Genomic DNA, 23,305 nt, shown 5'->3' with positions numbered 1-23,305 from the left:
GAAATACTAAGAAATAGATAATTGGATTGACCAAGGCAGAGCTTTTAGCAAAGAAGGCAGGGACAGGAAGCAGCACTGAAAGTAATTCCCTTGGTCACGAAGAGGTAGGCAGCATAGCTGGCATATGGTGACCAAGCAAATCCAAAAACCATTACGACCATTACGACCATTACGACAAACCATTACGACATAATCGCGTGACGTCCTTCTCAGCTTTCTGGGTGGATGCTGAGTCCTGCTGCTGAGCTGATGCCTAAAGTAGATTGTGACAGAAATTATAGAAATGAGAATATAGCTGACATGTCAAAGGTTGCAGTACAATATTTACTTTCATGATCAAAAGCAACATAAAGTTTTAAATTAAAGGTGATGCAGAGGTTTGTTTTGTGATGGTACAGAATGCCTGTATCACAGACCATATTATTGGTAAGTAAGAAGTGGAAACTTCTGTTTCCCAGTGCTGGGAACAACTTATACATTCTGTGATGGATGATCTATGCCGGGACTCTCAGTTGACATTACCTGGACCAGCCAACAAGTGGAGGGACAGCACAGGCGCAGGCCATGACCCAGCTGAAAGCAACAAATTTGAATATAGAAAATACATTTGTGTAGGTTTCACAGTTATTTTGACAACTCAAACAAAGGTTTAAAGTGGCATAATATCTCGACAGGCAATATAGAATGAAAGACTAGTATGCATTACCTCCCATTGTAGCCATGAAGCCCTCAGTTGCACAACCATTTGGTCCAAAAACGAAGTAGCCACTCATAGCAGTGATAAAGGTGATGGTGAATTAAGCAATATTACACTCGAGGGGGTGTAGCAGAAGCAACGCAGAAGTGCATTAATGACGTTAAACCACCCCCTTGAGTGTAATATTGCAATTACACTCCCCCCAGTCAAAAAACACTCATGCTTTCTAAGGTGTGATTTGGGGCGCTAAGGATGAATACAAAATCAATATCAACATCCTAATACTGTCCAATATTATTGAGATAGGGATGGGGTGAAATTATGACAGGCAGTTACTGCCGTCAAAATATGACTCCCTAGTCAAAAAATATGTGACACTTGCTATGCATCCCAAATAATCTATAATTAGGGAAAAACCAGGGCCACACAATCCGTTCCTCCTGAACTACTCTGCCGGGACTGGGAGGTACCATTCTGGCGCGTGGAAGGACTAGGCTCTGTGGGTTGACTCCTGTCCGGGCCCCTCCTACGTCTCACCAGGTCCACTCCTGCTCTCACCTGGTCAGGCCCTGTGCGTTGCACCAGACTCCCAGCACCAGACACTTTATTCAGGAATGGTGGATTCTCAAGCAGGCTCCACCTTGCCCTTGGTGGTGCAGCAGGCTCCGCTTGAGGCTTGAATGGCCCTCCTAAAGGCCTCACCGTGGGTTTGTTGGGCTTCTTCCTCACGGAAGATACAGGCTGGGGCGCCAACCTATACTGCTCCTGGGTGCCGTGCTGGAGGATAATATTAAAAAAAATGTTTTTCAAAAGTCGGCCTCCTGGTGGCGCTATAACAGGCCGTTCTAGAAGATGAACACAGAAGAGTGTGTGTGCACAAAATTTGGCATCGACCGGATGATGATGATGATGATGATGATGATGATGATAATGATGATGATGATGAATCGGATGGCTTCCTGCTTGCCCCTTAGCATCAAGGGTTAGACTGCGAAATACTAGCGTCTTGTCCAGGGGGTTGTACTTGTACTTGTACATGCCTCACGCTACGGAAACAATTTACAATTCCAATTTAGGCATTTAGCAGACGCTCTTGATCCAGAGTGACTTACATTTAAGCAAAAACAAAAGCATGTCATAGACATACATCACATATATAAAAAGTAGTTATCATGAATCGTGTATAAACTAAGAACGTAATAGTGGAGTATCTATGTCAACTATACATAATATACTATATTATATATTATACAATATACATGTGTACTATAAAGTGCTATGACTACATAAAATGCAATTCTAGTGCTGTCTACGCAACGAGCTATAAGTCTGTCTAAAATACTATATCTAGGTCGACATAAATGCCATCTAAGGGGCTATAGGCTAGGGCAAGTGCCGGTAGGCTAGTAAGGAGGGAGTTACAATAGTCAACTTTTGTCAAATAGCTGGGCTGACTCCTGGGTGAGGAACGGTCTAATTCGTCGTATGTTATAGAGTGTAAACCTACAGGATCGAGTGACAAACAAGAGATAGGTTCCTGCCCTATGTCCCCAATGTTCTCGGCAAGGCTTACTCGGAGCCATAATGTGCAAGGGTGTATAGACTCTGGGATGTGCAATTGTGCATGTCATTTTTCATATCAAACATGGCCTCAAGGCCTCGAACTCTGTTACAGCATTTTCCACCAGGCAAATAGGCTTCTGAACTTTAGATACTAAAGGCCTGTCTGTCTGCCTACTACTAACACACACACATTTGAAATGTTTATTTATGTCCACATAATGAGAAGTACAGGAATACCTTGTTACTGTACAAAGGACATAAACACTGCCAGTGCAGTTTGACAGTGGGAGAGCAGCCAGTTACAACGTGCATGGACGGCAAAGCATCGTTACATACAGTACAGCTGACATGTCGGACACAGGGCAGCAGACATAAATCATGGATAAAGGAAACAACGCCTCCTCCAAATTGAGCGGCTTCCTATAATGGCTGAAACTGAGCAATACCTCGCCAACTGCTTGGCTCTCCTTTTGGAAAGGCCGGCCATTTGTAAGCCCCTCACAACCAACTTATGCACATGCCCTAGGCTGCCAAAGATAAAAACTAAAAGTTTACATCTGTAGCCTAGCTGTGAGATGGTCTGCATTAGCTGCTGATACTTCAGCACTTTGGTTAGAAAGGCTTCTTCCAGGCTATAGTCAAAGGTACAGCCGACCTCGAGAATGAACACCTCTCTATGGTTTTCATTTACAACAATGACATCAGGGGTGTTAGCTGAAATGTTAGAGAACACAGAATCATCATTACACAGGTTAAACATCCTCGGCTTCACAGTAGAATGCTTATAAAGCATAATGGAGGACCTGAAAATGGAAGAGATGTCTTTCGATATCAAATCCACTATTCTGTCATGCCTACATATGTAAAGGCCCCTGTAAACATGGCAACCATTTAAGATGTGGGACATGGTTTCAGCTATTTGTTCATGGCCATGATGGATACAGTGAGGAGCATGATTGCCTGGAAACCAGATGGAGAGATTAAGTTTAGAAGGTAGAACCTGTAATCTCGCTTTCAAAGTAAAAACAACAATGCACTCATCAATGGCAACATTTTTGAACACAGAGTGAGAGACAGAATGGTCCGCAGCAGGAAGACATGCAGTCTTTCCTTGTAATCTCAACTCAGTCCAATGTTGTCGCTGTCTTTGTTGTTGCGCCCATAGGAGGCGACATCTGGCATTAGTCAGTGGAAGTTGATGCTCCGTTCCACACACACACACACACACACACACACACACACACACACACACACACACACACACACACACACAGTGACGGTTCCCTATGTGGTGTATATTTGCTATACAGTATGTAGTAGGCCTGCACTACTTCACTTAGTTGGGGTATGTGGTATTTGCTTTGCTCTCCTAATCATTTGTATTATTTTGCCCAATAGGATTGGAGAGCAGAGCTTAAGTGGCTCGCACCTGGGCCCGGGTGTCGACGCCCTATAAATGCCTGATTTACCCCCCGGCCAAGCAAGGTGTGGATGTAGCGGTTGTGTGTAGGCTCCGGTTCACGCACAGTCCGTCTGGGGGCACAGCTGAGAGGTGTATGCGGGTCGCCAGTTTCTGGTTGCCCTACCTGCCTCTCGGTATCAGCTATGTCATGATCCTGATGTGTTTCCCTATGTTCCTTGTTTTGGGTTTTACTTTTGTGTACTTTTACCTTTTATTTTGTACAGTGTCTCTTGGTTTCCTATGTTGCCCATGTTTACCTGCCTTGTCTAACCCTGTGATTAGTGTAGTGTTCCCCTCAGGGGGGCAGTCAGACAGATATTTTGTGAAGCCACTAAGGAAATCGGGATTTCCTGAAAGTTCATATAATGGCCTGTTGTGGCGCTGTCATTGGACCCAGAAAAACCCATAGCCCCATAGAAGTCCATGTATTTGGGCCCAACTTCACCTAGACTGTATTACCTTAATAAACATGGTCATGAATACTTTCTGCTTCCAGTCACTAGTTTAAAGTCTCATTTCTAATGTCATAATATTCTTTTTGGAAAATTATGGTCCCATTTATTAAAGAAATTACCATAAAGTCCTGTATGTTCTGAGGGGCGTGGCTACCGTTACAGTCTATGATTGGGATTCCCCTCCCACTCGAGTCAAAATAAAAACCAACGGAGAAGAAGGGGGGAAATCCCGCCTCGTTGTCTGGGCCAGCCAATGGCCAGCTGGGCCAAAACGGATCTAGAAAGATGGCGACTTACAATACAAGGACTGACAGGCTTCATTTTACGTTCATGTTAGACCCGGAGACACGCTTTGTCCATATTTTTTACAGTCTATGGTTCCCCTCCTGTGCCCTGTTACTCTCCCAGCCAATCCCTGAGTTGATTTGTCTGTTGTATTTCACCTGTGTCTAGTTAGTCCTTGTCTATTTATGTACCCTTGTGTTTTCAGTTCTCCGTTGGTTCGTTGTTTATATGTTGCCTGTGAGTATTTGTAACCAGTTTCCTTGTATGTTTCATCAGTATAGTTATAGTTTTCCCAGTATAGTTTTCCCTGTATTCCTTGTGTGCCTAGTGTTCTACTGCCTCTACTGTTTTTGACCTTGCCTGTACCTGGATTTGGATTTTGCTGCTCCTCCTGTTTGTTTTGCAATAAACCACTGAACCTGACTTTCCCTGCCTCTGCCTCTCATCCTGCATTTGGGTCCTACACTAAACCTGACTCACACCGTGACAAGCTAGGCCTTTGCAGTGGCCTTCCATGCGTAAGTACCTACCGCAAACCGGGCACGAAGATGGAGTTTAGCTTAGGGATTAAATAGTCTAGAGGGGCACTTGTTTTTTTTTTGTTTTTTTAACACAGGCTGGGAGACTTTCTGAGCGCACATAGCCAGGATGGTTACTACAGAGGCATTTGTGGCATGTCGTTCTGAAGAGCTGTTAGTCCAGTGCACCAAAGACCAACTAATTAAATTAGCAGATCACTAGGATTAAACTAGACTCAAGCGATAAGAAAACAAAGGAGAGCATTATGGCAGTGTTGTGGCAAAAAAAATCCAGTTGAACGGGTGTCTCCTCCTTCCCCGTCAAATGCCACACCAGCGGTGCCCACTTTTTCTATGATGACGCCAGGTTTGACTTTCGACCAAGAGAAAGAGTTAATTTAGTTGCAAGCTAAATTGCAGGCTGATCAAGAGAAAGCGAGGCTTGACACGCAATATGCCATTGAGAAAATGAAATGTTATGCTGAACAGGTTAAATGGCAGGTAGAGCAGAACAGGCTGGACTTGATAAGGAACTAAGATTTCAGTTGCTGCACAAGTATCTACCACAGAACCTGCAGAGTCCTCAGGGGGGGTTTGTTATGAATGGAAATCTACGTGTGGTGTATATTTGCTATATGTAGTAGGCCTACACACCTTAGTTGGGTTATGTAGTTATGTGTATTTGCTTTGCTCTCCTTTTGCCCAATAGGATTGAGGAGCAGAGCCTAATCATGATGATCAGCCTAAGTGGCTCGCACCTGGGCCCGGGTGTCGACGCCCTATAAATGCCTGCTTCCCCAGTCCTTCCCCAGTTCTGTTCTTTTCATTTGCCTCCTGCACCTTCTCCTGCTATGCACCCTTTTCAACATTTTGGTTAATACATGCAACACGCACCCACATACACTTCACTCATGCATACACGCACTACACCACTGACTACTGGTTTCCACACTTCATCTGTTTATTCTTCATGATTTATTCTTTGATTCCTTATTTTTGTTTATTGAACACCCCGAATGCGGAACGTTTTTTTACGTGGTTCAACTTCAATGGTCCGATGCGGGACACGTCGATTTACGTTTAGCGCATTTCTTTATTGATTACCGGTACTTTCAATCACCTTTCTACCCACCCGGACAATAGATCAAGCAGCCCCAATCCATGCCACAACACTCCGGTCATGTGATCAAAAAAAAGTTGCCTCTTCCCCTCCTCTCCTGAAAACAGGACGAGAGGGGCGCTTTGTGTTTAGAATAGTAACCGTAATGGCGGCGCCCATGCTCTGTACGAGCGTACATACAACTCCAGTCAACAGAATCACACTGCATGACACCCGATCGGCTTGCCTCGACCTCCCCTCCTGTTTCTCCCTCCTCCCCTCCCCTCCTCAGGACAGGAGAGGAGGACAGGAGAGGAGGGGTTTTTTTTCTTTCTAGAAACGACAACCACGGAGCTTGTGCAAAGATTCCACCTACTGTTTTACACCTGTAAATGTCAGTGCTCAAATGTGCACGTGAGCTCTGTAATATGCCGTACTGCATAGATTCCGTTCCCATGTTGTTAGATGAGTTAAATATGTAAGATTTTTGGTTTAAAGTTTTGAAACTATAGCAACATAAAGATAATTCGTAATATTACACAATGGACATTTTTATACCACTAAACTGCACATGAAGTACTAGCTGTTTTAAATTTTACTATCTGCACACAAATATTAGGTTAGAATGGCATGGCCTCTACTGTTTTATGTTCTTTATTTTCATGCAACAAAAGTACCCACACAGGGCCACAGGATAGATCATTAATCATGACATGAAATGGAAATGGCCTGGATGTACAAACTCACGAATCACAGTTCTTCATACAGTACTGTAAGTATGTCAATACCTCCAAGAGGGATTTCCACAACAAGTAGCTTGTGCTTATCCGCTTTGCGTCTAAAATGGTCAGTAACAAGCCGTTGAACCGGAGGCGTTTGTCCCTTTCTAATCTTCAATCCTCACAAATTGGATTCACACCTTCTACGCAAACCAGAGGCATTGAGTATGTGAACTAAGAGTCAAGACTGTTGGAGGTGACACCTGTTTCTCTCAAATACAGTGATGGAAGAAGTACTCACATTTTTTTATTCATTTAAAGTAACAATACCACAATATAGAAATACTCTTACTTATATACTCTTACTCGTAAAAGTACGAAAGTAATGTCCCATCGCATAAGTTTTAAAAATATTTTGTTAACCATCTGGGTGCTGAACATTTATACTGCACTAAGTAACTATACAGCATTTCTTGGTATAGAGTCAATTAAAAAAAGAAAAAAATCAACAAAATCATAAACATATACGTTAATGCTAAATACTTTTTCACACTTGAGGTTGTGCTGTACTAAATATCGGCATGGCTCTGATTACCTATGACCGAATCACAGCCTATGCTGATTGGTTCACCAGCTGCTCTCCAGTAATGTGATGATTGGATATGCATGTTCATCTGTTATGAAATTGATTTGTAAGCAAAACAACCTCTCTCATTATTACAGTTTGTGTATCATGAGGCTTTGGTCACAGCGATCACCGACATGTATCCATCCTTCTTTAAACCTGGCTACCGACGTAAACTTCTTCTACTTGCTATTAGTGTAGCAAGTTTCCTTATTGGCCTTCTGATGGTGACTGAGGGGAGAACTAAAGAATTTGATGTTTATCAACAGAGCCTGTGTACAGGCTCTGTTTCTAAATCCCCCTGTATGTGGGTGTTATTCATTCCCTGTAATTCTACTTGGCTTATAATTTAATTAAAATGTTAATGTTACAGGGAATGAATAGGGACAGAGCCCTGACGCCAATCTATGCTTCAGACATCTATGCTCAATTATGCTCAATACATATATTTTTTAAATTCACTCTAAGAGTTGTCTGACTGAAATTACATTATAATGTGTGTACCATTATGGGTCCATTTGGTATGAGTTTAGGGCATCCTTGAAAATAAAACATTTGAGAACCATTGTAACGATGGACTCCTAATATGCCATAGTATAATAAATCAGTGTTATTCATATTCAGAAGAAAACCTGGAGACCAATAACATTCAGTATAATGATGATCACAATAAGAGCATTATAATGTTAGATTTGTATAAGAAATGTTACTGAAAAGTACTCTGCATTTTCTCTCTCTACAGGGTGGACTATAATTATAATTTGGACTATAATTTTGTGATAATTTATTTATCAATTTTCATTTTAACTATCCGCAATCAATGTAAAATTGATTCAAAGTAAAAAATATTCACACGTTTTAACCATTTAAAATGTATTGCAACAAATGGAAGTTAAACTTGGCGTTAATGGCTCTGCTCTTTCAGATGTTCCCTGAATTTTGCTAAGCAGCATGCTAAGCAAAATCAGGGAACTCTATGCAACCCCCCCACTGCCCCACAGGTATACAAGAGAGCAAGATGGTTAAAGATGGAGTGCCACAATTTTTGTATTTTTCCAGTTTATTGTCTATGAGGTGACAGTAGGCCTACTTCATTAAACCCCCTGGTGTGGTTTTTATGTGCAATGGTGTCTTCCCTTTATTTATAGGTAATAATTAGTATTAAGGCCTACTTGTTCATTATATTCCGTAAGTAAGTGCTTGCTTGTTTCTCAGATTAAAAAATGGACAACACAGTAACACTGCTTTGAAGCTGTAAATGAAAACGTTTTTTTTAAATCATTGAAATAAAGCACTGCAAGTGTAGGAATATGGCTGGACACAAGAGGGCAGTGCAAACAGTCCTAACGTAGCCTTACAGCCTGGGCACACTAGCCAACTTAACTTGCCAGTTTGCCAGTCCATGCGGCCCAAGGAAGCTGTCTGGCGTCTCTTCCAGGTTTTTAGACAGCTGGTGGATGGAAATGAAGCTTTACTTTGTTTGAGGACCAGACAGATTCCTATTCATATTCAATCTATATATTGAAAATGTATTTCATTTAGAGGATAGCCCCTTGAGATGCATCATCTCGTTGTAGAGGGGGTCATCAGGCACAACACAATGAATACAGTATACAAGACAAAACAATGCATCAAACATGTCATGGCACCCAAGTGACCTTTGCCTAATGAAGCCTTTGCCTTTATCATTGGTAAAAGAGCAGTGGTTGTAGAAAATTTTGAACGGAAACCAGATTGAGATGGAGATAATATATTGAAATTGTTGACGTATTGTGATAATCTTTATTTCTAAATACATTATTTTATTTTCATTGTCTTGTTCCACTTTTGCTTTGGCAATGTAAACGTATATTCTCATGCCTATAAAGCTCCTTTAAATAAATTGGAGATAGAGAGAGAGAGGAGGGGGGTGCTGCTTAATCGTCTGGTGCACGAGAGTGTCTACCATGCTCTTGGTGCAGACAGAGATTACACCCAATGGGATCAGAGAAAGCAGAGCAGAGTCAAATTGGCCACTGGCCAGCTTCTTCATGAGTTCAGATGTAAAAGGTGAAAGTTGTTACTGTTGCTTCTTCAACAACCTTGTAGTAGTATTGTCTTTTTCATTCTTCTTTTTGTCCTGCATTTGTAAATCAAGCATATAAGCGTACAGTGCAGTCACTTACAGGTTAATTAATCTGTGAAATTGCTAGCATTGGCACTTATTACACTAGGCCTTATAGGGGAAAATAGCATATCTACTGCATGTATAAGGTCACAATGTATATAATTTGCCCATGTTGCCTGCACAATGTAATCACTTCACTGTTCACTGTAAAGTTTACAAAGTGAAAAGAGTGAAAATAAAAGGAGAATACTAATAACGCACTAATAAATTATAATAATAATAAGTCAGGACTTAAATGGCGAGAAAGGTAAAATGTGATGGAATATGATGGCCAGTATCGTTCAGAGATTGACCTATATGTTGTTGGATATTACTGTAATGTGTTCAATCACTTAATGTGTCTCACTGACCTACTAATAACAGATTAGACTTCAGTTCCTGTGCTGTCACAGTTTCACCATACTCTACACAGGACAGTGTTAAACCCTCGTGTGCTGTAAGTCAAGGCACTAATCCCTATTAACCAGTGGGTGACGTGTGACTTCAGGCACGAGTCAGACATCCTATTGATCTATATAGGCTTTTTTAGGCCTCTTGTCTGCCCCAGGCATATGCATGCCTCAAATCTGCAATATCAATCCCATTTGGAGCTCAGCTACTGTAGACCAGTACCTTATCTGGATCCATAATATGGAGGGTTCCCACACTTTTTATTTTATTCCAAGACCCCATTTTATGGGGGATTCTTTTTGGTGACAACACACTGTAGCCTTCATACTGTGGTGCAATTTAAAATGTGGAGAAAGCATCCATTAGTGGCTTCCTTTAGTTAAAATGCATTTACAGCACAGTGATTCCTGTATGTATGTATGTATGTATGTATGTATTTGGTTAAAATGGGTAGGGTTTAAAAAAAAAGGCAAGAGTTTGCTCTGGTGCACTGGCCTAAAAGTGGGTCCTTAAAAACTGCTAAAACTTCTGAAATGTATGTATGTGTAGGTATGTATGTATGTGTGTGTGTAGTATTTAAAAGGGGGGCTTTTTTGTAAAAAGCCCAGCCCACAATACCTTAATATATTTAAAACTAATCCAAAATAGGGTTACCAGTGAAGGGCAAAATGCCTATTCACTGGGGACTATGCAAGGCAGAGGCGTCCACCCCCCTGAGTCCAAGTTAAGCTAGACCGCATACCTAAATGTATGTATGTATGTGAGTACTGACTGTATGTTGTATCATCATAACCTAAGGCTTAGGTTATGATGATACAACATACAGTCAGTACTCAAGAACCTTTATGATAATTTAATTTTTAAAGTTACATTGAGCAGATAGTTTAACAATAACAGTCAAGGATTGCCCATTCTATGATTAAACATTTACCTTGAACCATAGCTTTATTTATTGTGCCTATACTGTGTTAAACTGCATTTGTAATCTGTTCGTAATCTGTTCTTTACAACAAGCCAATAAACACAACTTTAGATAAAGTAGAGATTCTATGGATCAGGACCCCGAGTGGGGTCACAGCAAGGTGAGCATGGGGTCGCACATTGACAACTGAATAAATTACTGAACTACTGAATTACTGAACTACATAAGTTACTGAACTACATACATACTGTACATACATACATACATACATACATACAGGAATCACTGTGCTGTAAATGCATTTTAACTAAAGGAAGCCACTAATGGATGCTTTCTCCACATTTTAAATTGCACCACAGTATGAAGGCTACAGTGTGTTGTCACCAAAAAGAATCCCCCATAAAATGGGGTCTTGGAATAAAATAAAAAGTGTGGGAACCCTCCATATTATGGATCCAGATAAGGTACTGGTCTACAGTAGCTGAGCTCCAAATGGGATTGATATTGCAGATTTGAGGCATGCATATGCCTGGGGCAGACAAGAGGCCTAAAAAAGCCTATAGATCAATAGGATGTCTGACGCGTGCCTGAAGTCACACGTCACCCACTGGTTAATAGGGATTAGTGCCTTGACTTACAGCACACGAGGGCTTAACACTGTCCTGTGTAGAGTATGGTGAAACTGTGACAGCACAGGAACTGAAGTCTAATCTGTTATTAGTAGGTCAGTGAGACACATTAAGTGATTGAACACATTACAGTAATATCCAACAACATATAGGTCAATCTCTGAACGATACTGGCCATCATATTCCATCACATTTTACCTTTCTCGCCATTTAAGTCCTGACTTATTATAATTTATTAGCGCGTTATTAGTATTCTCCTTATATTTTCACTCTTTTCACTTTGTAAACTTTACAGTGAACAGTGAAGTGATTACATTGTGCAGGCAACATGGGCAAATTATATACATTGTGACCTTATACATGCAGTAGATATGCTATTTTCCCCTATAAGGCCTAGTGTAATAAGTGCCAATGCTAGCAATTTCACAGATTAATTAACCTGTAAGTGACTGCACTGTACGCTTATATGCTTGATTTACAAATGCAGGACAAAAAGAAGAATGAAAAAGACAATACTACTACAAGGTTGTTGAAGAAGCAACAGTAACAACTTTCACCTTTTACATCTGAACTCATGAAGAAGCTGGCCAGTGGCCAATTTGACTCTGCTCTGCTTTCTCTGATCCCATTGGGTGTAATCTCTGTCTGCACCAAGAGCATGGTAGACACTCTCGTGCACCAGACGATTAAGCAGCACCCCCCCTCCTCTCTCTCCAATTCAATTCAAAGGAGCTTTATAGGCATGAGAATATACGTTTACATTGCCAAAGCAAAAGTGGAACAAGACAATGAAAATAAAATAATGTATTTAGAAATAAAGATTATCACAATACGTCAACAATTTCAATATATTATCTCCATCTCAATCTGGTTTCCGTTCAAAATTTTCTACAACCACTGCTCTTTTACCAATGATAAAGGCAAAGGCTTCATTAGGCAAAGGTCACTTGGGTGCCATGACATGTTTGATGCATTGTTTTGTCTTGTATACTGTATTCATTGTGTTGTGCCTGATGACCCCCTCTACAACGAGATGATGCATCTCAAGGGGCTATCCTCTAAATGAAATACATTTTCAATATATAGATTGAATATGAATAGGAATCTGTCTGGTCCTCAAACAAAGTAAAGCTTCATTTCCATCCACCAGCTGTCTAAAAACCTGGAAGAGACGCCGGCAGACAGCTTCCTTGGGCCGCATGGACTGGCAAACTGGCAAGTTAAGTTGGCTAGTGTGCCCAGGCTGTAAGGCTACGTTAGGACTGTTTGCACTGCCCTCTTGTGTCCAGCCATATTCCTACACTTGCAGTGCTTTATTTCAATGATGATAAAAAAACGTTTTCATTTACAGCTTCGAAGCAGTGTTACTGTGTTGTCCATTTTTTTATCTGAGAAACAAGCAAGCACTTACTTACGGAATATAATGAACTAATGAAGTAGGCCTTAATACTAATTATTACCTATAAATAAAGGGAAGACACCATTGCACATAAAAACCACACCAGGGGGTTTAATGAAGTAGGCCTACTGTCACCTCATAGACGCATGAAAAATTGGAAAAATACAAAAATTGTGGCACTCCATCTTTAACCATCTTGCTCTCTTGTATACCTGTGGGGGGGTTGCATAGAGTTCCCTGATTTTGCTTAGCATGCTGCTTAGCAAAATTCAGGGAACATCTGAAAGAGCAGAGCCATTAACGCCAAGTTTAACTTCCATTTGTTGCAATACATTTTAAATGGTTAAAACTACTTTGACGTGTGAATATTCTTTTACTTTAAATCAATGTTACATTGATTGCGGATAGTTAAAATGAAAATTGATAAATAAATAAATTATCACAAAATTATAAAACTTAAAATAAACATTCAATCCAACCATTCAACCTATTATTTAAATAACAAAAATAGATCCCCTAGGAGTGAGGTCACTGAGGTTAACTTTCATAAATTTGTAAACATATCATGTAAAGCTTAAAATTGATTGTGATTTCAATATATTAAAAGCACACTTCTAAAACAACACCATAATAAACATCAGATGACTATATAACAGTAATGCCACTTATTTCAGTTGCATTGATGAAAGTGCCTTAAATCCTGCTTTTCACTATACTGTTACATTGACATACACACACTTTACCTGTGTTTCCCCATGCAGGTACAGTATAACTATGAATATCAGTATTATTAGTTCTGTTTCAACAGAAAATGTTGCATGTTCTTGCACATAAAAACCAAGCTATGCGTATTAATCAGACTAATATTTCCATTTGCGTTCATGCTGATCTTTTACAGTTTTCATATTACATATAGTATGAAGCAATATCGCAAAAATGATGCAATATGACTTTTCTATAAGCAATAGTCACATTTGTTAAGACGTTGCATTATCGGTAGAATAAACTCCCCATTGCTGTGAGAACTGTAGACTGACTCATCTCCCAATATTGTCCACTGTAATCTGAAGACTCATCTCTTCAGACTCCACCTGACCTGGCACTTCACGCTTCCTGCGCCCCTTTTTTGCTCGCCATTCATGCTAGCGGCTGACCAAGATATGGCCACTATGCAGACATAACTTATTCGGTTGTTCTCACGTTTTGCTTCTAGGGGTTGTTCTTCACAAATGTGAATGTCATTTTTGCATGTTCTTTAGACAGATGCCAGGTTCCAATTGTTTACCCTGGTATCCATCCTAAAGTTTAAATGTATATATTGTTATTTAGACACCATATTGTTAAGATAGATGCTTAGGTTTCTTGAGGCACTACACTGCTCCCTCTGCATCCTTGTACAGTATGCGACTACCGTATTTGCCTTGCTTATTGCAATTCGCTCATGGATAAGAGTGTCTGTTAAATCCTAAATTGTGAATTATCATTTTTCTTATAATTTCTTATACTGTATATATTTTCCATTTGGCAAGCGCACACATTTTCTCCCTTAAATACTATAGGCTATGTAACTTGTTCTATGTTCACAATTCACATACAGGCATTCTCCTGCATGTGTGACTAATTCAGTACCATGACAGAATGACTTGCTTTTCCAATAGCATCTCAGTTTATCAGTTTTTCATTGTGGTCCGTTTCCTATTGGAGTTTCCGTCATGCGCAGCGTACACATCTCTGTGAAAGTGTGGAATGCCTCAGGATTGAGTTCCTTGTTTCTCGATGGATCAGGTAGGTCCTTTGCTGGAGTGCACAGTGCTTCTACTCTCTGTCAAATGAGAGTAAGATGTTTTCCCATTATCATCTGCATTCATTATTATACCATAATTAAACTTTCATTTTCTCTCTTTTAAAATATTTTGGAAATAGTGAAAGTAACACATATACATGCTTGTAGATTTTCACAATTTGTCATAAGAAAAAGTATATTGTAACAAATCATCAAGAACGATTTGCAATGCAGTTATTTTCATTGTTGTATTAGCATGTAATCTCTCACGACAGATTTAGCTCTGAGCAAATTCAAACTATTTTTGGGGTTCCCAGATTGCAGTATGTGTAACATCCTCCTACTGTAAAGGGAACCGCCAATGCAGTTGGATCATGGCACCGAATGATAACATGAAATAAAACCCAGCATATTTTAATCACTTATTAATAATAATAATAATATGTGACATTTATATAGCAGTTTTCGAAATACTCAAAGTCGCTTTACTAAACAGATCAAATGTTTTACCTGTCGCAGGGTTCCTGGGGTGACACTCATAGTGTACAGCATCCAAACAGGAATCATAAGTGTTGAAGAGAGAGTGAAGAATCCACCGATGGCATAGCCCCACCAGGGGTATTCATAAACGTTGTTGAATTTGAGAGGGGTGTATTTGACCACAGAAAACAGAAATGTGCACTGGAGAAATAACAAAAAATAGGACAGGGATTCAGACATAGGGTAAGAGCAAGAGGCAAAGATGAAATCACATACTGGTGGTGACAGTGGTGTAAAGTAACTAAGTGCATGTCCTCAAGTACTGTACTTAACAACAATTTGTAGGTGTTTTTCTGCCGCACCACGTTGTGAGCTTGTAGATTCAGCACTGAGAATTACATTACATCTTTTATATAATATTAAGAGTAATTAATTAATCTGATTCATTGTGAAGTTTTGTTTCAGTAACCAAGCTTAAATATAAAATGCAAATTGCTTACTATGCAGATAGCTGGTGTGAAGTACTTCCAACAGTATTTCATGTAAGGCCATGGTCGATAGCCAATCATGTCCTTTATATTATCATAGTGACGATCCCCACCTTGAGGAAAGAATGAAAGTACGCCGTCAGTCTCATGCACTCATTATATTACAATTCTCATTAGCACCATAGTGTAATTGGCATTATTTCATATCATAATATGATATGAAATATACCGGTATGTTAACATCTTGCTTCTCACCATATACCCATCCCACACATGCAGACTGTAAAATGGCAAAAACCAATAGTGTCATTCCACTGCAGGCATAATAGTCGAACAGCTGAAACACATAAAGTCCACCCTGTAGAGAGAGAAAATGCAGAGTACTTTTCAGTAACATTTCTTATACAAATCTAACATTATAATGCTCTTATTGTGATCATCATTATACTGAATGTTATTGGTCTCCAGGTTTTCTTCGGAATATGAATAACACTGATTTATTATACTATGGCATATTAGGAGTCCATCGTTACAATGGTTCTCAAATGTTTTATTAATGTTTTAAACTCATACCAAATGGACCCATAATGGTACACACATTATAATGTAATTTCAGTCAGACAACTCTTAGAGTGAATTTAAAAAATATATGTATTGAGCATAATTGAGCATAGATGTCTGAAGCATAGATTGGCGTCAGGGCTCTGTCCCTATTCATTCCCTGTAACATTAACATTTTAATTAAATTATAAGCCAAGTAGAATTACAGGGAATGAATAACACCCACATACAGGGGGATTTAGAAACAGAGCCTGTACACAGGCTCTGTTGATAAACATCAAATTCTTTAGTTCTCACCTCAGTCACCATCAGAAGGCCAATAAGGAAACTTGCTACACTAATAGCAAGTAGAAGAAGTTTACGTCGGTAGCCGGGTTTAAAGAAGGATGGATACATGTCGGTGATCGCTGTGACCAAAGCCTCATGATACACAAACTGTAATAATGAGAGAGGTTGTTTTGCTTACAAATCAATTTCATAACAGATGAACATGCATATCCAATCATCACATTACTGGAGAGCAGCTGGTGAACCAATCAGCATAGGCTGTGATTCGGTCATAGGTAATCAGAGCCATGCCGATATTTAGTACAGCACAACCTCAAGTGTGAAAAAGTATTTAGCATTAACGTATACGTTTATGATTTTGTTGATTTTTTTCTTTTTTTAATTGACTCTATACCAAGAAATGCTGTATAGTTACTTAGTGCAGTATAAATGTTCAGCACCCAGATGGTTAAATTACAGGTACGTTGCTCTAGTCCAGTGGTTCCCAAACTGTGGTGCGCGACATGAAAAGGCTAATGGTGGTGCTATGGTTTTAATTTTAATATATTAACATATTATGCCAATATATGGCAAGTATATGCAGAATATAGCCTATGGATCATATATAATATAAGCCATATTCAGGTTCATATATGTGCATAATATCCATAACATAATTATGTGGATAAATATGAAATGTATGTCCCTTGTGACGGCCCCTGTGCCTTTAAGGAATGTGTATGCTGTTCTGTGTCAGGCATGCTTATGTATGTATAATATATATGTATATAAGTGTGATATACTGTGTATGGTCTGAAAGTGCAATGCACTAAGGTAGACTAGGGGGGCCCTAATGTGAAAAGGTGAATGGTATTGTATTGATGATGTCATGAGGTCAAAGGAGATGAAAGGGGAAGTAAAGAAGTGAACACATGGTATAAAGCTGACTTGTCTGCGTGCACTTATTTCTATACGAGAATACAACAATAAGCTTATGCAATTTATATTTCCATGTGGGGGGGTGCATCAGCTAGCTCAGGAGGTAACAGGGGGTGCATGGCCAAAAACGATAGATTACAGTAAATCCTGTGCTGCTTTACTGCATAGTCAGCACTCATGGAATGACTTTTGTCCAATCGAAATATGCGACCGGAAACAACTAGACATTTCAATTTCAATTCAAAAGTTTTACCTCACTGTCTAGTCCTAGGAGGATGATCATGATGAAAAAGAAGATTGCCCATAGCTGAGGAACTGGCATCAAAGCCACTGCCCGAGGGTAGGCAATGAACGCCAGGCCAGGCCCTGCAAAAGGGTGATTAGATTATGTCATTACACCATGCCAGTGGTATCCCACTTGCTTGTCATATTATATAGTGGTTTTCAACCAGTGGTCCGGGGACTACCAGTGGTCCTTGAGGGGGTTCCAGGTGGTTCCCATCTAAATGATGGAGAGTTGGTAAGCAACACGGAGCGTAAAATGAAACCGTACAGGTCCATTTGGTTTCATTTTACGCTCTCAAGAGTTAAATTATTGTTAAACACCTGCATTACTTAATTTAGAAGAAGTCTACACAATTCAAGAATATAAAAGAAGAATGTAGTTATTTTGATCAATGTTTGGTGGTCCGTGGCTCAAATGCTGAATGAATGATGGGCCTTGATATGAAAAAGGTTGAAAACCACTGATATAGTGTATTAGTGTCAAATCGTACCTGATTCAGCAACCATTGAGATATCCATACCCTGCTCATATGCCATGAAGCCAAGGACAGAGAATATGGCAAACCCAGCGATGAAACTAGTTAAACTGTTTAACAGGCACAAGTAAACACAGTCTCTGCAATTGAGAAGTAAGACAAAGGTTAGTACATTTCACTAAAGAAAAGGATATATGATAATTATTTAGACAATCGATACCATTTAATTCATGACAATAATGCCAAAAAAGGAATACCTGTAGCAGTTGTTGCTGTATTTGTTGTAGCTACCTAAAGCTGTCAAAACCCCTGTGCAAACTCCAAAAGAGTAGAAAATCTGGCTACCAGCATCCATCCATACCTGGAAATGTTGGAAGAAGTTAGTTTCGTAAGAATGGTATAGGAGATAACTGCACACAATACAAGACAAAATACTCTAATTATATCAATAATGATTATTAAGGACTACAGACACTCCAACCATGGACTGTTTCAAATTGCACACACACACACACACACACCGCTCTCAAAGGGCACCTACGGACGGCTGCAATTCGAAACTGGCCCGCGTAAAATCTGAATTCCCCCCCCCCCCTTTTTCCCCCTCACTGTATATGTTTCTCTTCCCTTTTTGCTTCCTTTATGATGAATTCCTGTTCTGTTCTTTAACTATATAGAAGTGTCTATTTGTACGTCTCTAAATGTTTTGATGAATTGAACATGGTGGACCCTGTTGTAAACAAGTGTAATGCTTAATTGGGTCGTCCACTCACAGTTAACAGTCTTTGTATTGAGTTTGTGCTTGAAATGTACTGTAATTCTGCAAACTGTTAATAAATATTTCAATCAATCACACACTGTACCACCTCTGGATCAGTGAGGCGGGATGGATCAGGGTACAGGTAGTAAATTATCCCTTCTTTGGCTCCTGGCAAAGTAAGCCCACGGATAAGCAACACCACCAACATCACATATGGGAAGGTAGCAGTGAAGTAAACCACCTGAGGGAAACACCATCTCATTTAATGTCTGTGTCACATTTAGACCTTTCATTGTTTTGTCATTTGCTCATTGCTAAAATTATTATTTTTATTTTAAAGAAAGAATTCCATAATTCTGTACACTACAAATTACCAATTTGTGTGACAATATACTAAGAGCTTGCATTACATGATATCGGTTGTAATAACAACAATAACAATAAGGGTAATAATAATAATAATAATAATAAACAATGAAAGGGCATTACCTTTCCTGTAGACTTCACTCCTTTCCAGACACAAAAGTAACAGATTATCCAGGCCAGCAGTAGACAAAGCGCTAAGTCCCATCGAACATTGCCAATTTCTTCAATCCCACTAGACAGGCCCAATATTCGTCTCCTGCAATAAAAGACTCTTTAGGATGTCAACCCAAACAGTTGAAGTGCACAAGAGTTAACTGCCCTCAAAAAGTAAATTTATTAGTAGTACAGTTATTTGAACTTACTCCCAAAATTCTATGACAGAAGATGTTCTGGGTGAAGATGCTGTACTTCCATCGAGGTGCTCAGTAGCTGATAGATTCTTGCCAGTCTCGAAACAGCTGTCTTACATGACAAAACAAACGATATACCATTAAACCCACCATGCATGCGAGATTAAGTTATATGACATTTTTCACCTGTACCGTCTTGTTCTTGGATATCAGATTAAGTTAAGAAAATGGTCAGTCCAGAATTCTCAGTTAAATGAGTGGTTCACAAACGAGATCCATAAGCTCGAGACCCAAAAGAGAAATTAGACGTTTTCCCGGGACCCAAACTGGTGAAAATAGCAGATCTATACTGTATGTGAGCTTGTACATCCACTATTTTCACTGCTTTTCACTTTTGTTTGCATTTGTTTCTATGGATTTTCCTTGATTTGGGGGATTTATTTATGACATTATTATGAAAAATGTAGATGTTTTGGGGGATTTTTTTGTATCTTTTGAAATAAATAGGCCTAATTAAAAACAATAAAGGGGATATTTACTAGTGACCCATAAAAATGAACCGTGGACCCACAAATGGGTCACTCACGACCCACTGCTTGCGAACCAGTGTTTTAAATCAATTGTGGTTAGTTACCTGTGTTCCAACTGTTCTGGCAGCTTGCCCAAGGCAGCTCGGCACTGAAGGAGAAAAAGAGGTAGAGGAACGCCCAGGCCAGTATGATGATGTAATACACTCCTGTGTATAAAACAACCACTTGGCTTCCATATCCCAATCCTATTGGAAAAGACATATATCATATCAACCAGGGCCATATTCACACGGCAGTCATTTAGCTGTTATGTCATACTCTTCAATTATGTATAAATATTACTCATTGTTTTTCTGGATCATCTGAATTCATATTATTGATAACCCTGAAGAGATTGAAATTTTACCTTTGAAGAGTGGGCATATTTTTCTCCAACATGTTATTCCACCCTGACTGGTGTACTGACCCAGTGATGTTTCCAAGAAGAAGAGAGGAATGCCACAGGTGAACAGGAACAGAACATAAGGTATGAAGAAAACACCTAGGAAACAACAGTCCAGACTCCATAATGTAACTAAATTTGTCACTTCGGTGAACAATTTTCAAAAAAGTAAAACATTACAGTGACAAGTTTTATAATGCTGCTTATCATCTATATCAACCAGTGGGCAATAATCATGCCATACCATCTCTGCTGTCAGGCAGAAAACAGTTCAGGGAATGAAGAAAACCTATTTTTTTTTAAAACAAATACTACCTCATTTTTGTGACTTTATTGTCAGATTTGTACTTGCATGAGAGGGGGAGAGGGGGTGCAGTTAGCTGCTATAGCAGACAGTTTGAGGGTCCAATGTTAGTTGAAGTTAGTTGGTTTTGTTAGAAGCACTTAATACTTTTCATTGGTTCAATAGTATTTTAACCAACCAACACACAGACGTAAAGGGTGTTCAATAGCATTGCTTTATGAAAAAAACAAATCTAAAACCTGAAAAATGGACTTAGCTGGTTTCAGACAGCCCTGATATACAGGACCCTATATCTATAATATTCTCACCAACATTTTGTGACATACCTCCTCCATTTTTGTAGCAAAGATATGGAAACCTCCAGACATTTCCCAAACCAACGATGTGTCCAGCTACTGCCAGGTAGAATTCCGTTTTATTGGCCCATTGGTCTCTCTCCTGAGGTTTGGGCTGAGGATGGCCCACACCACTGTCAAGGTTTATCATCTTCATCCTCACCTGTGAGTCATACATCTTCTCCATGTCAGCCTGGAGGGGAGATTTTGTTTTGTATAAATTATTTATTTATTGCCATATTTTTTCATGCCCACTTCTTCAACCCCTTCAGGACATCAATCTGTTCACCCCAAGTGTTCATAGACACGCAAGGTGGGAGTGGGAGACTTAACACCATATAGTGCAGCAATAACAATTTGAGAAATCACTTATTTTCTATTTCTAGTGGAGGGGCTGTCCATTCATAACAATTCAACATCACATATTATCACATACTTACATACATTAACCAAATATCAATTTATTAGCATTTACCATTTTATCGAATCCCGCATAATTGCGAACGCAGTGATTGCGAACGCAGTGAGCACTAACTATGAGACCTAGCAGATCATGTCTGTCTGTCTGTGTGTCCCGCTTTTGTGCCCATATATGGAGCTGAGTGATTTGTTTGTGATTGATGGAACATACTCCATATTTGGACGTATAGCTGCTTTGGGGACTCCTTATATGGTTATGGCTAAGTTAAAAACTTAACTTAAAAATAAATCTTAAAAAAACCCAAATATGTACGAGCTGCGTTCGCTTCCCGCGTTTGCGCGTCTTACTTGTTATATAACTAGACTATTGTGCCTTTGTATAATGGTATCAGTATCAGATCTACAATCTTTGTTGGGACACTGCACCGTCTTAATAAAACAGAGTAGGAATATAAAGCCCCCCGCGTGATCCGACCGTTCCTCACTATCATATCCCTGAACGTAGGGTTGTTATGATTTTATGTAGAGATGTCCCGATACTGTATCGGTATCTGGAAAAGTATCGGATCAGCCCTTATTTGTCGTATCGGGTCATATCGGTATCGGCCAATATGCCAGTCTAACCACAGATCCGACACAGGGGTAAGGGGTTGACACTATGGCAGGCAAATAAAATGTTGGGACATGTGGAGTTTGCTTTGGAGTTGCCCAAATTGCAAGTGCACATTTGAGTGAGGAGTCTGCTATAAACACAACACGAGATATATAGCTATTAGCTAGATAGCTACAAGTAAGACGCGCAAACGCGGGAAGCGAACGCAGCTCGTACATATTTGGGTTTTTTTAACATTTATTTTTAAGTTATTATTTTTTTAAGTTAAGTTATTTTTAAGTTAAGTTTTTATCTTAGCCATAACCATATAAGGAGTCCCGAAAGCAGCTATACGTCCAAATATGGAGTGTGTTGCATCAATCACAAACAAATCACTCCATATATAGCTCCATATATGGGCACAAAAGCGGGACAGACAGACACACAGACAGACAGACAGACATGATCTGCTAGGTCTCATAGTTAGTGCTCACTGCGTTCGCAATCACGACACTGGTATGGGTATTCGGTATCGGCTAACACAGAAATTGAGGTATCGGGATCGGATCGGAAGCGAAAAAAGTGTTTCGGGACATCCCTAATTTTATGTTTAAGAGAATGTATCTGCTTGACCAGTAAATACTCTCGTCACACCATGGCCATCAAGTGCTTTATCAAATAGTGCTTTATCATCTCTTATCATTGTGCCTGTGCACAATGATAAGAGATGCATGCATCTGTTGTTTTCCTACTCATTCTGTAATTTTCCATTTCTCATATATTGTGATCATAACATGTGTCCACTGTCCAGTACTGTATATTCTGTACCATGTATACTGTACCATTACTCACAATCCAGTTTCATAACAGGGTTCATATTTTCCTGACATATCATCTCGACCGAATGTAGTTGATATCTCTTTAGAGCAGTGTTACAAAGGGGCACTGGTACAGTATATATATATAGTAATAAATTAAATTGGGAAGCTCCATGAAT

The 23,305-nt window shown here is 39.6% G+C and overlaps 1 protein-coding gene across 1 annotated transcript; it reads right to left on the bottom strand.

Moving 5' to 3' along the window:
* Nucleotides 1-14,608: 14,608 nt before the first annotated feature.
* slc6a22.2 (solute carrier family 6 member 22, tandem duplicate 2) lies at nucleotides 14,609-23,011 on the bottom strand (the record flags this gene model as incomplete). The annotated part of the gene is made up of 15 exons (XM_080790278.1): nucleotides 14,609-14,752; nucleotides 15,224-15,394; nucleotides 15,694-15,794; nucleotides 15,937-16,039; nucleotides 16,540-16,677; nucleotides 17,702-17,814; nucleotides 18,225-18,349; nucleotides 18,467-18,570; nucleotides 19,076-19,210; nucleotides 19,459-19,591; nucleotides 19,698-19,797; nucleotides 20,320-20,460; nucleotides 20,622-20,756; nucleotides 21,288-21,489; nucleotides 22,952-23,011. 15 exons carry the CDS (start codon nucleotides 23,009-23,011, stop codon nucleotides 14,609-14,611), a joined length of 1,905 nt encoding a protein of 634 aa, XP_080646404.1.
* Nucleotides 23,012-23,305: the final 294 nt, after the last annotated feature.

The sequence above is a fragment of the Protomyctophum bolini genome (assembly GCF_963924005.1).
Source record: "Protomyctophum bolini genome assembly, chromosome: 2".
NCBI classification, from domain to species: domain Eukaryota; kingdom Metazoa; phylum Chordata; class Actinopteri; order Myctophiformes; family Myctophidae; genus Protomyctophum; species Protomyctophum bolini.
The sequence above is the reverse complement of the archived record's forward strand: the minus strand, read 5'-3'. Positions and strand labels throughout refer to the sequence as shown.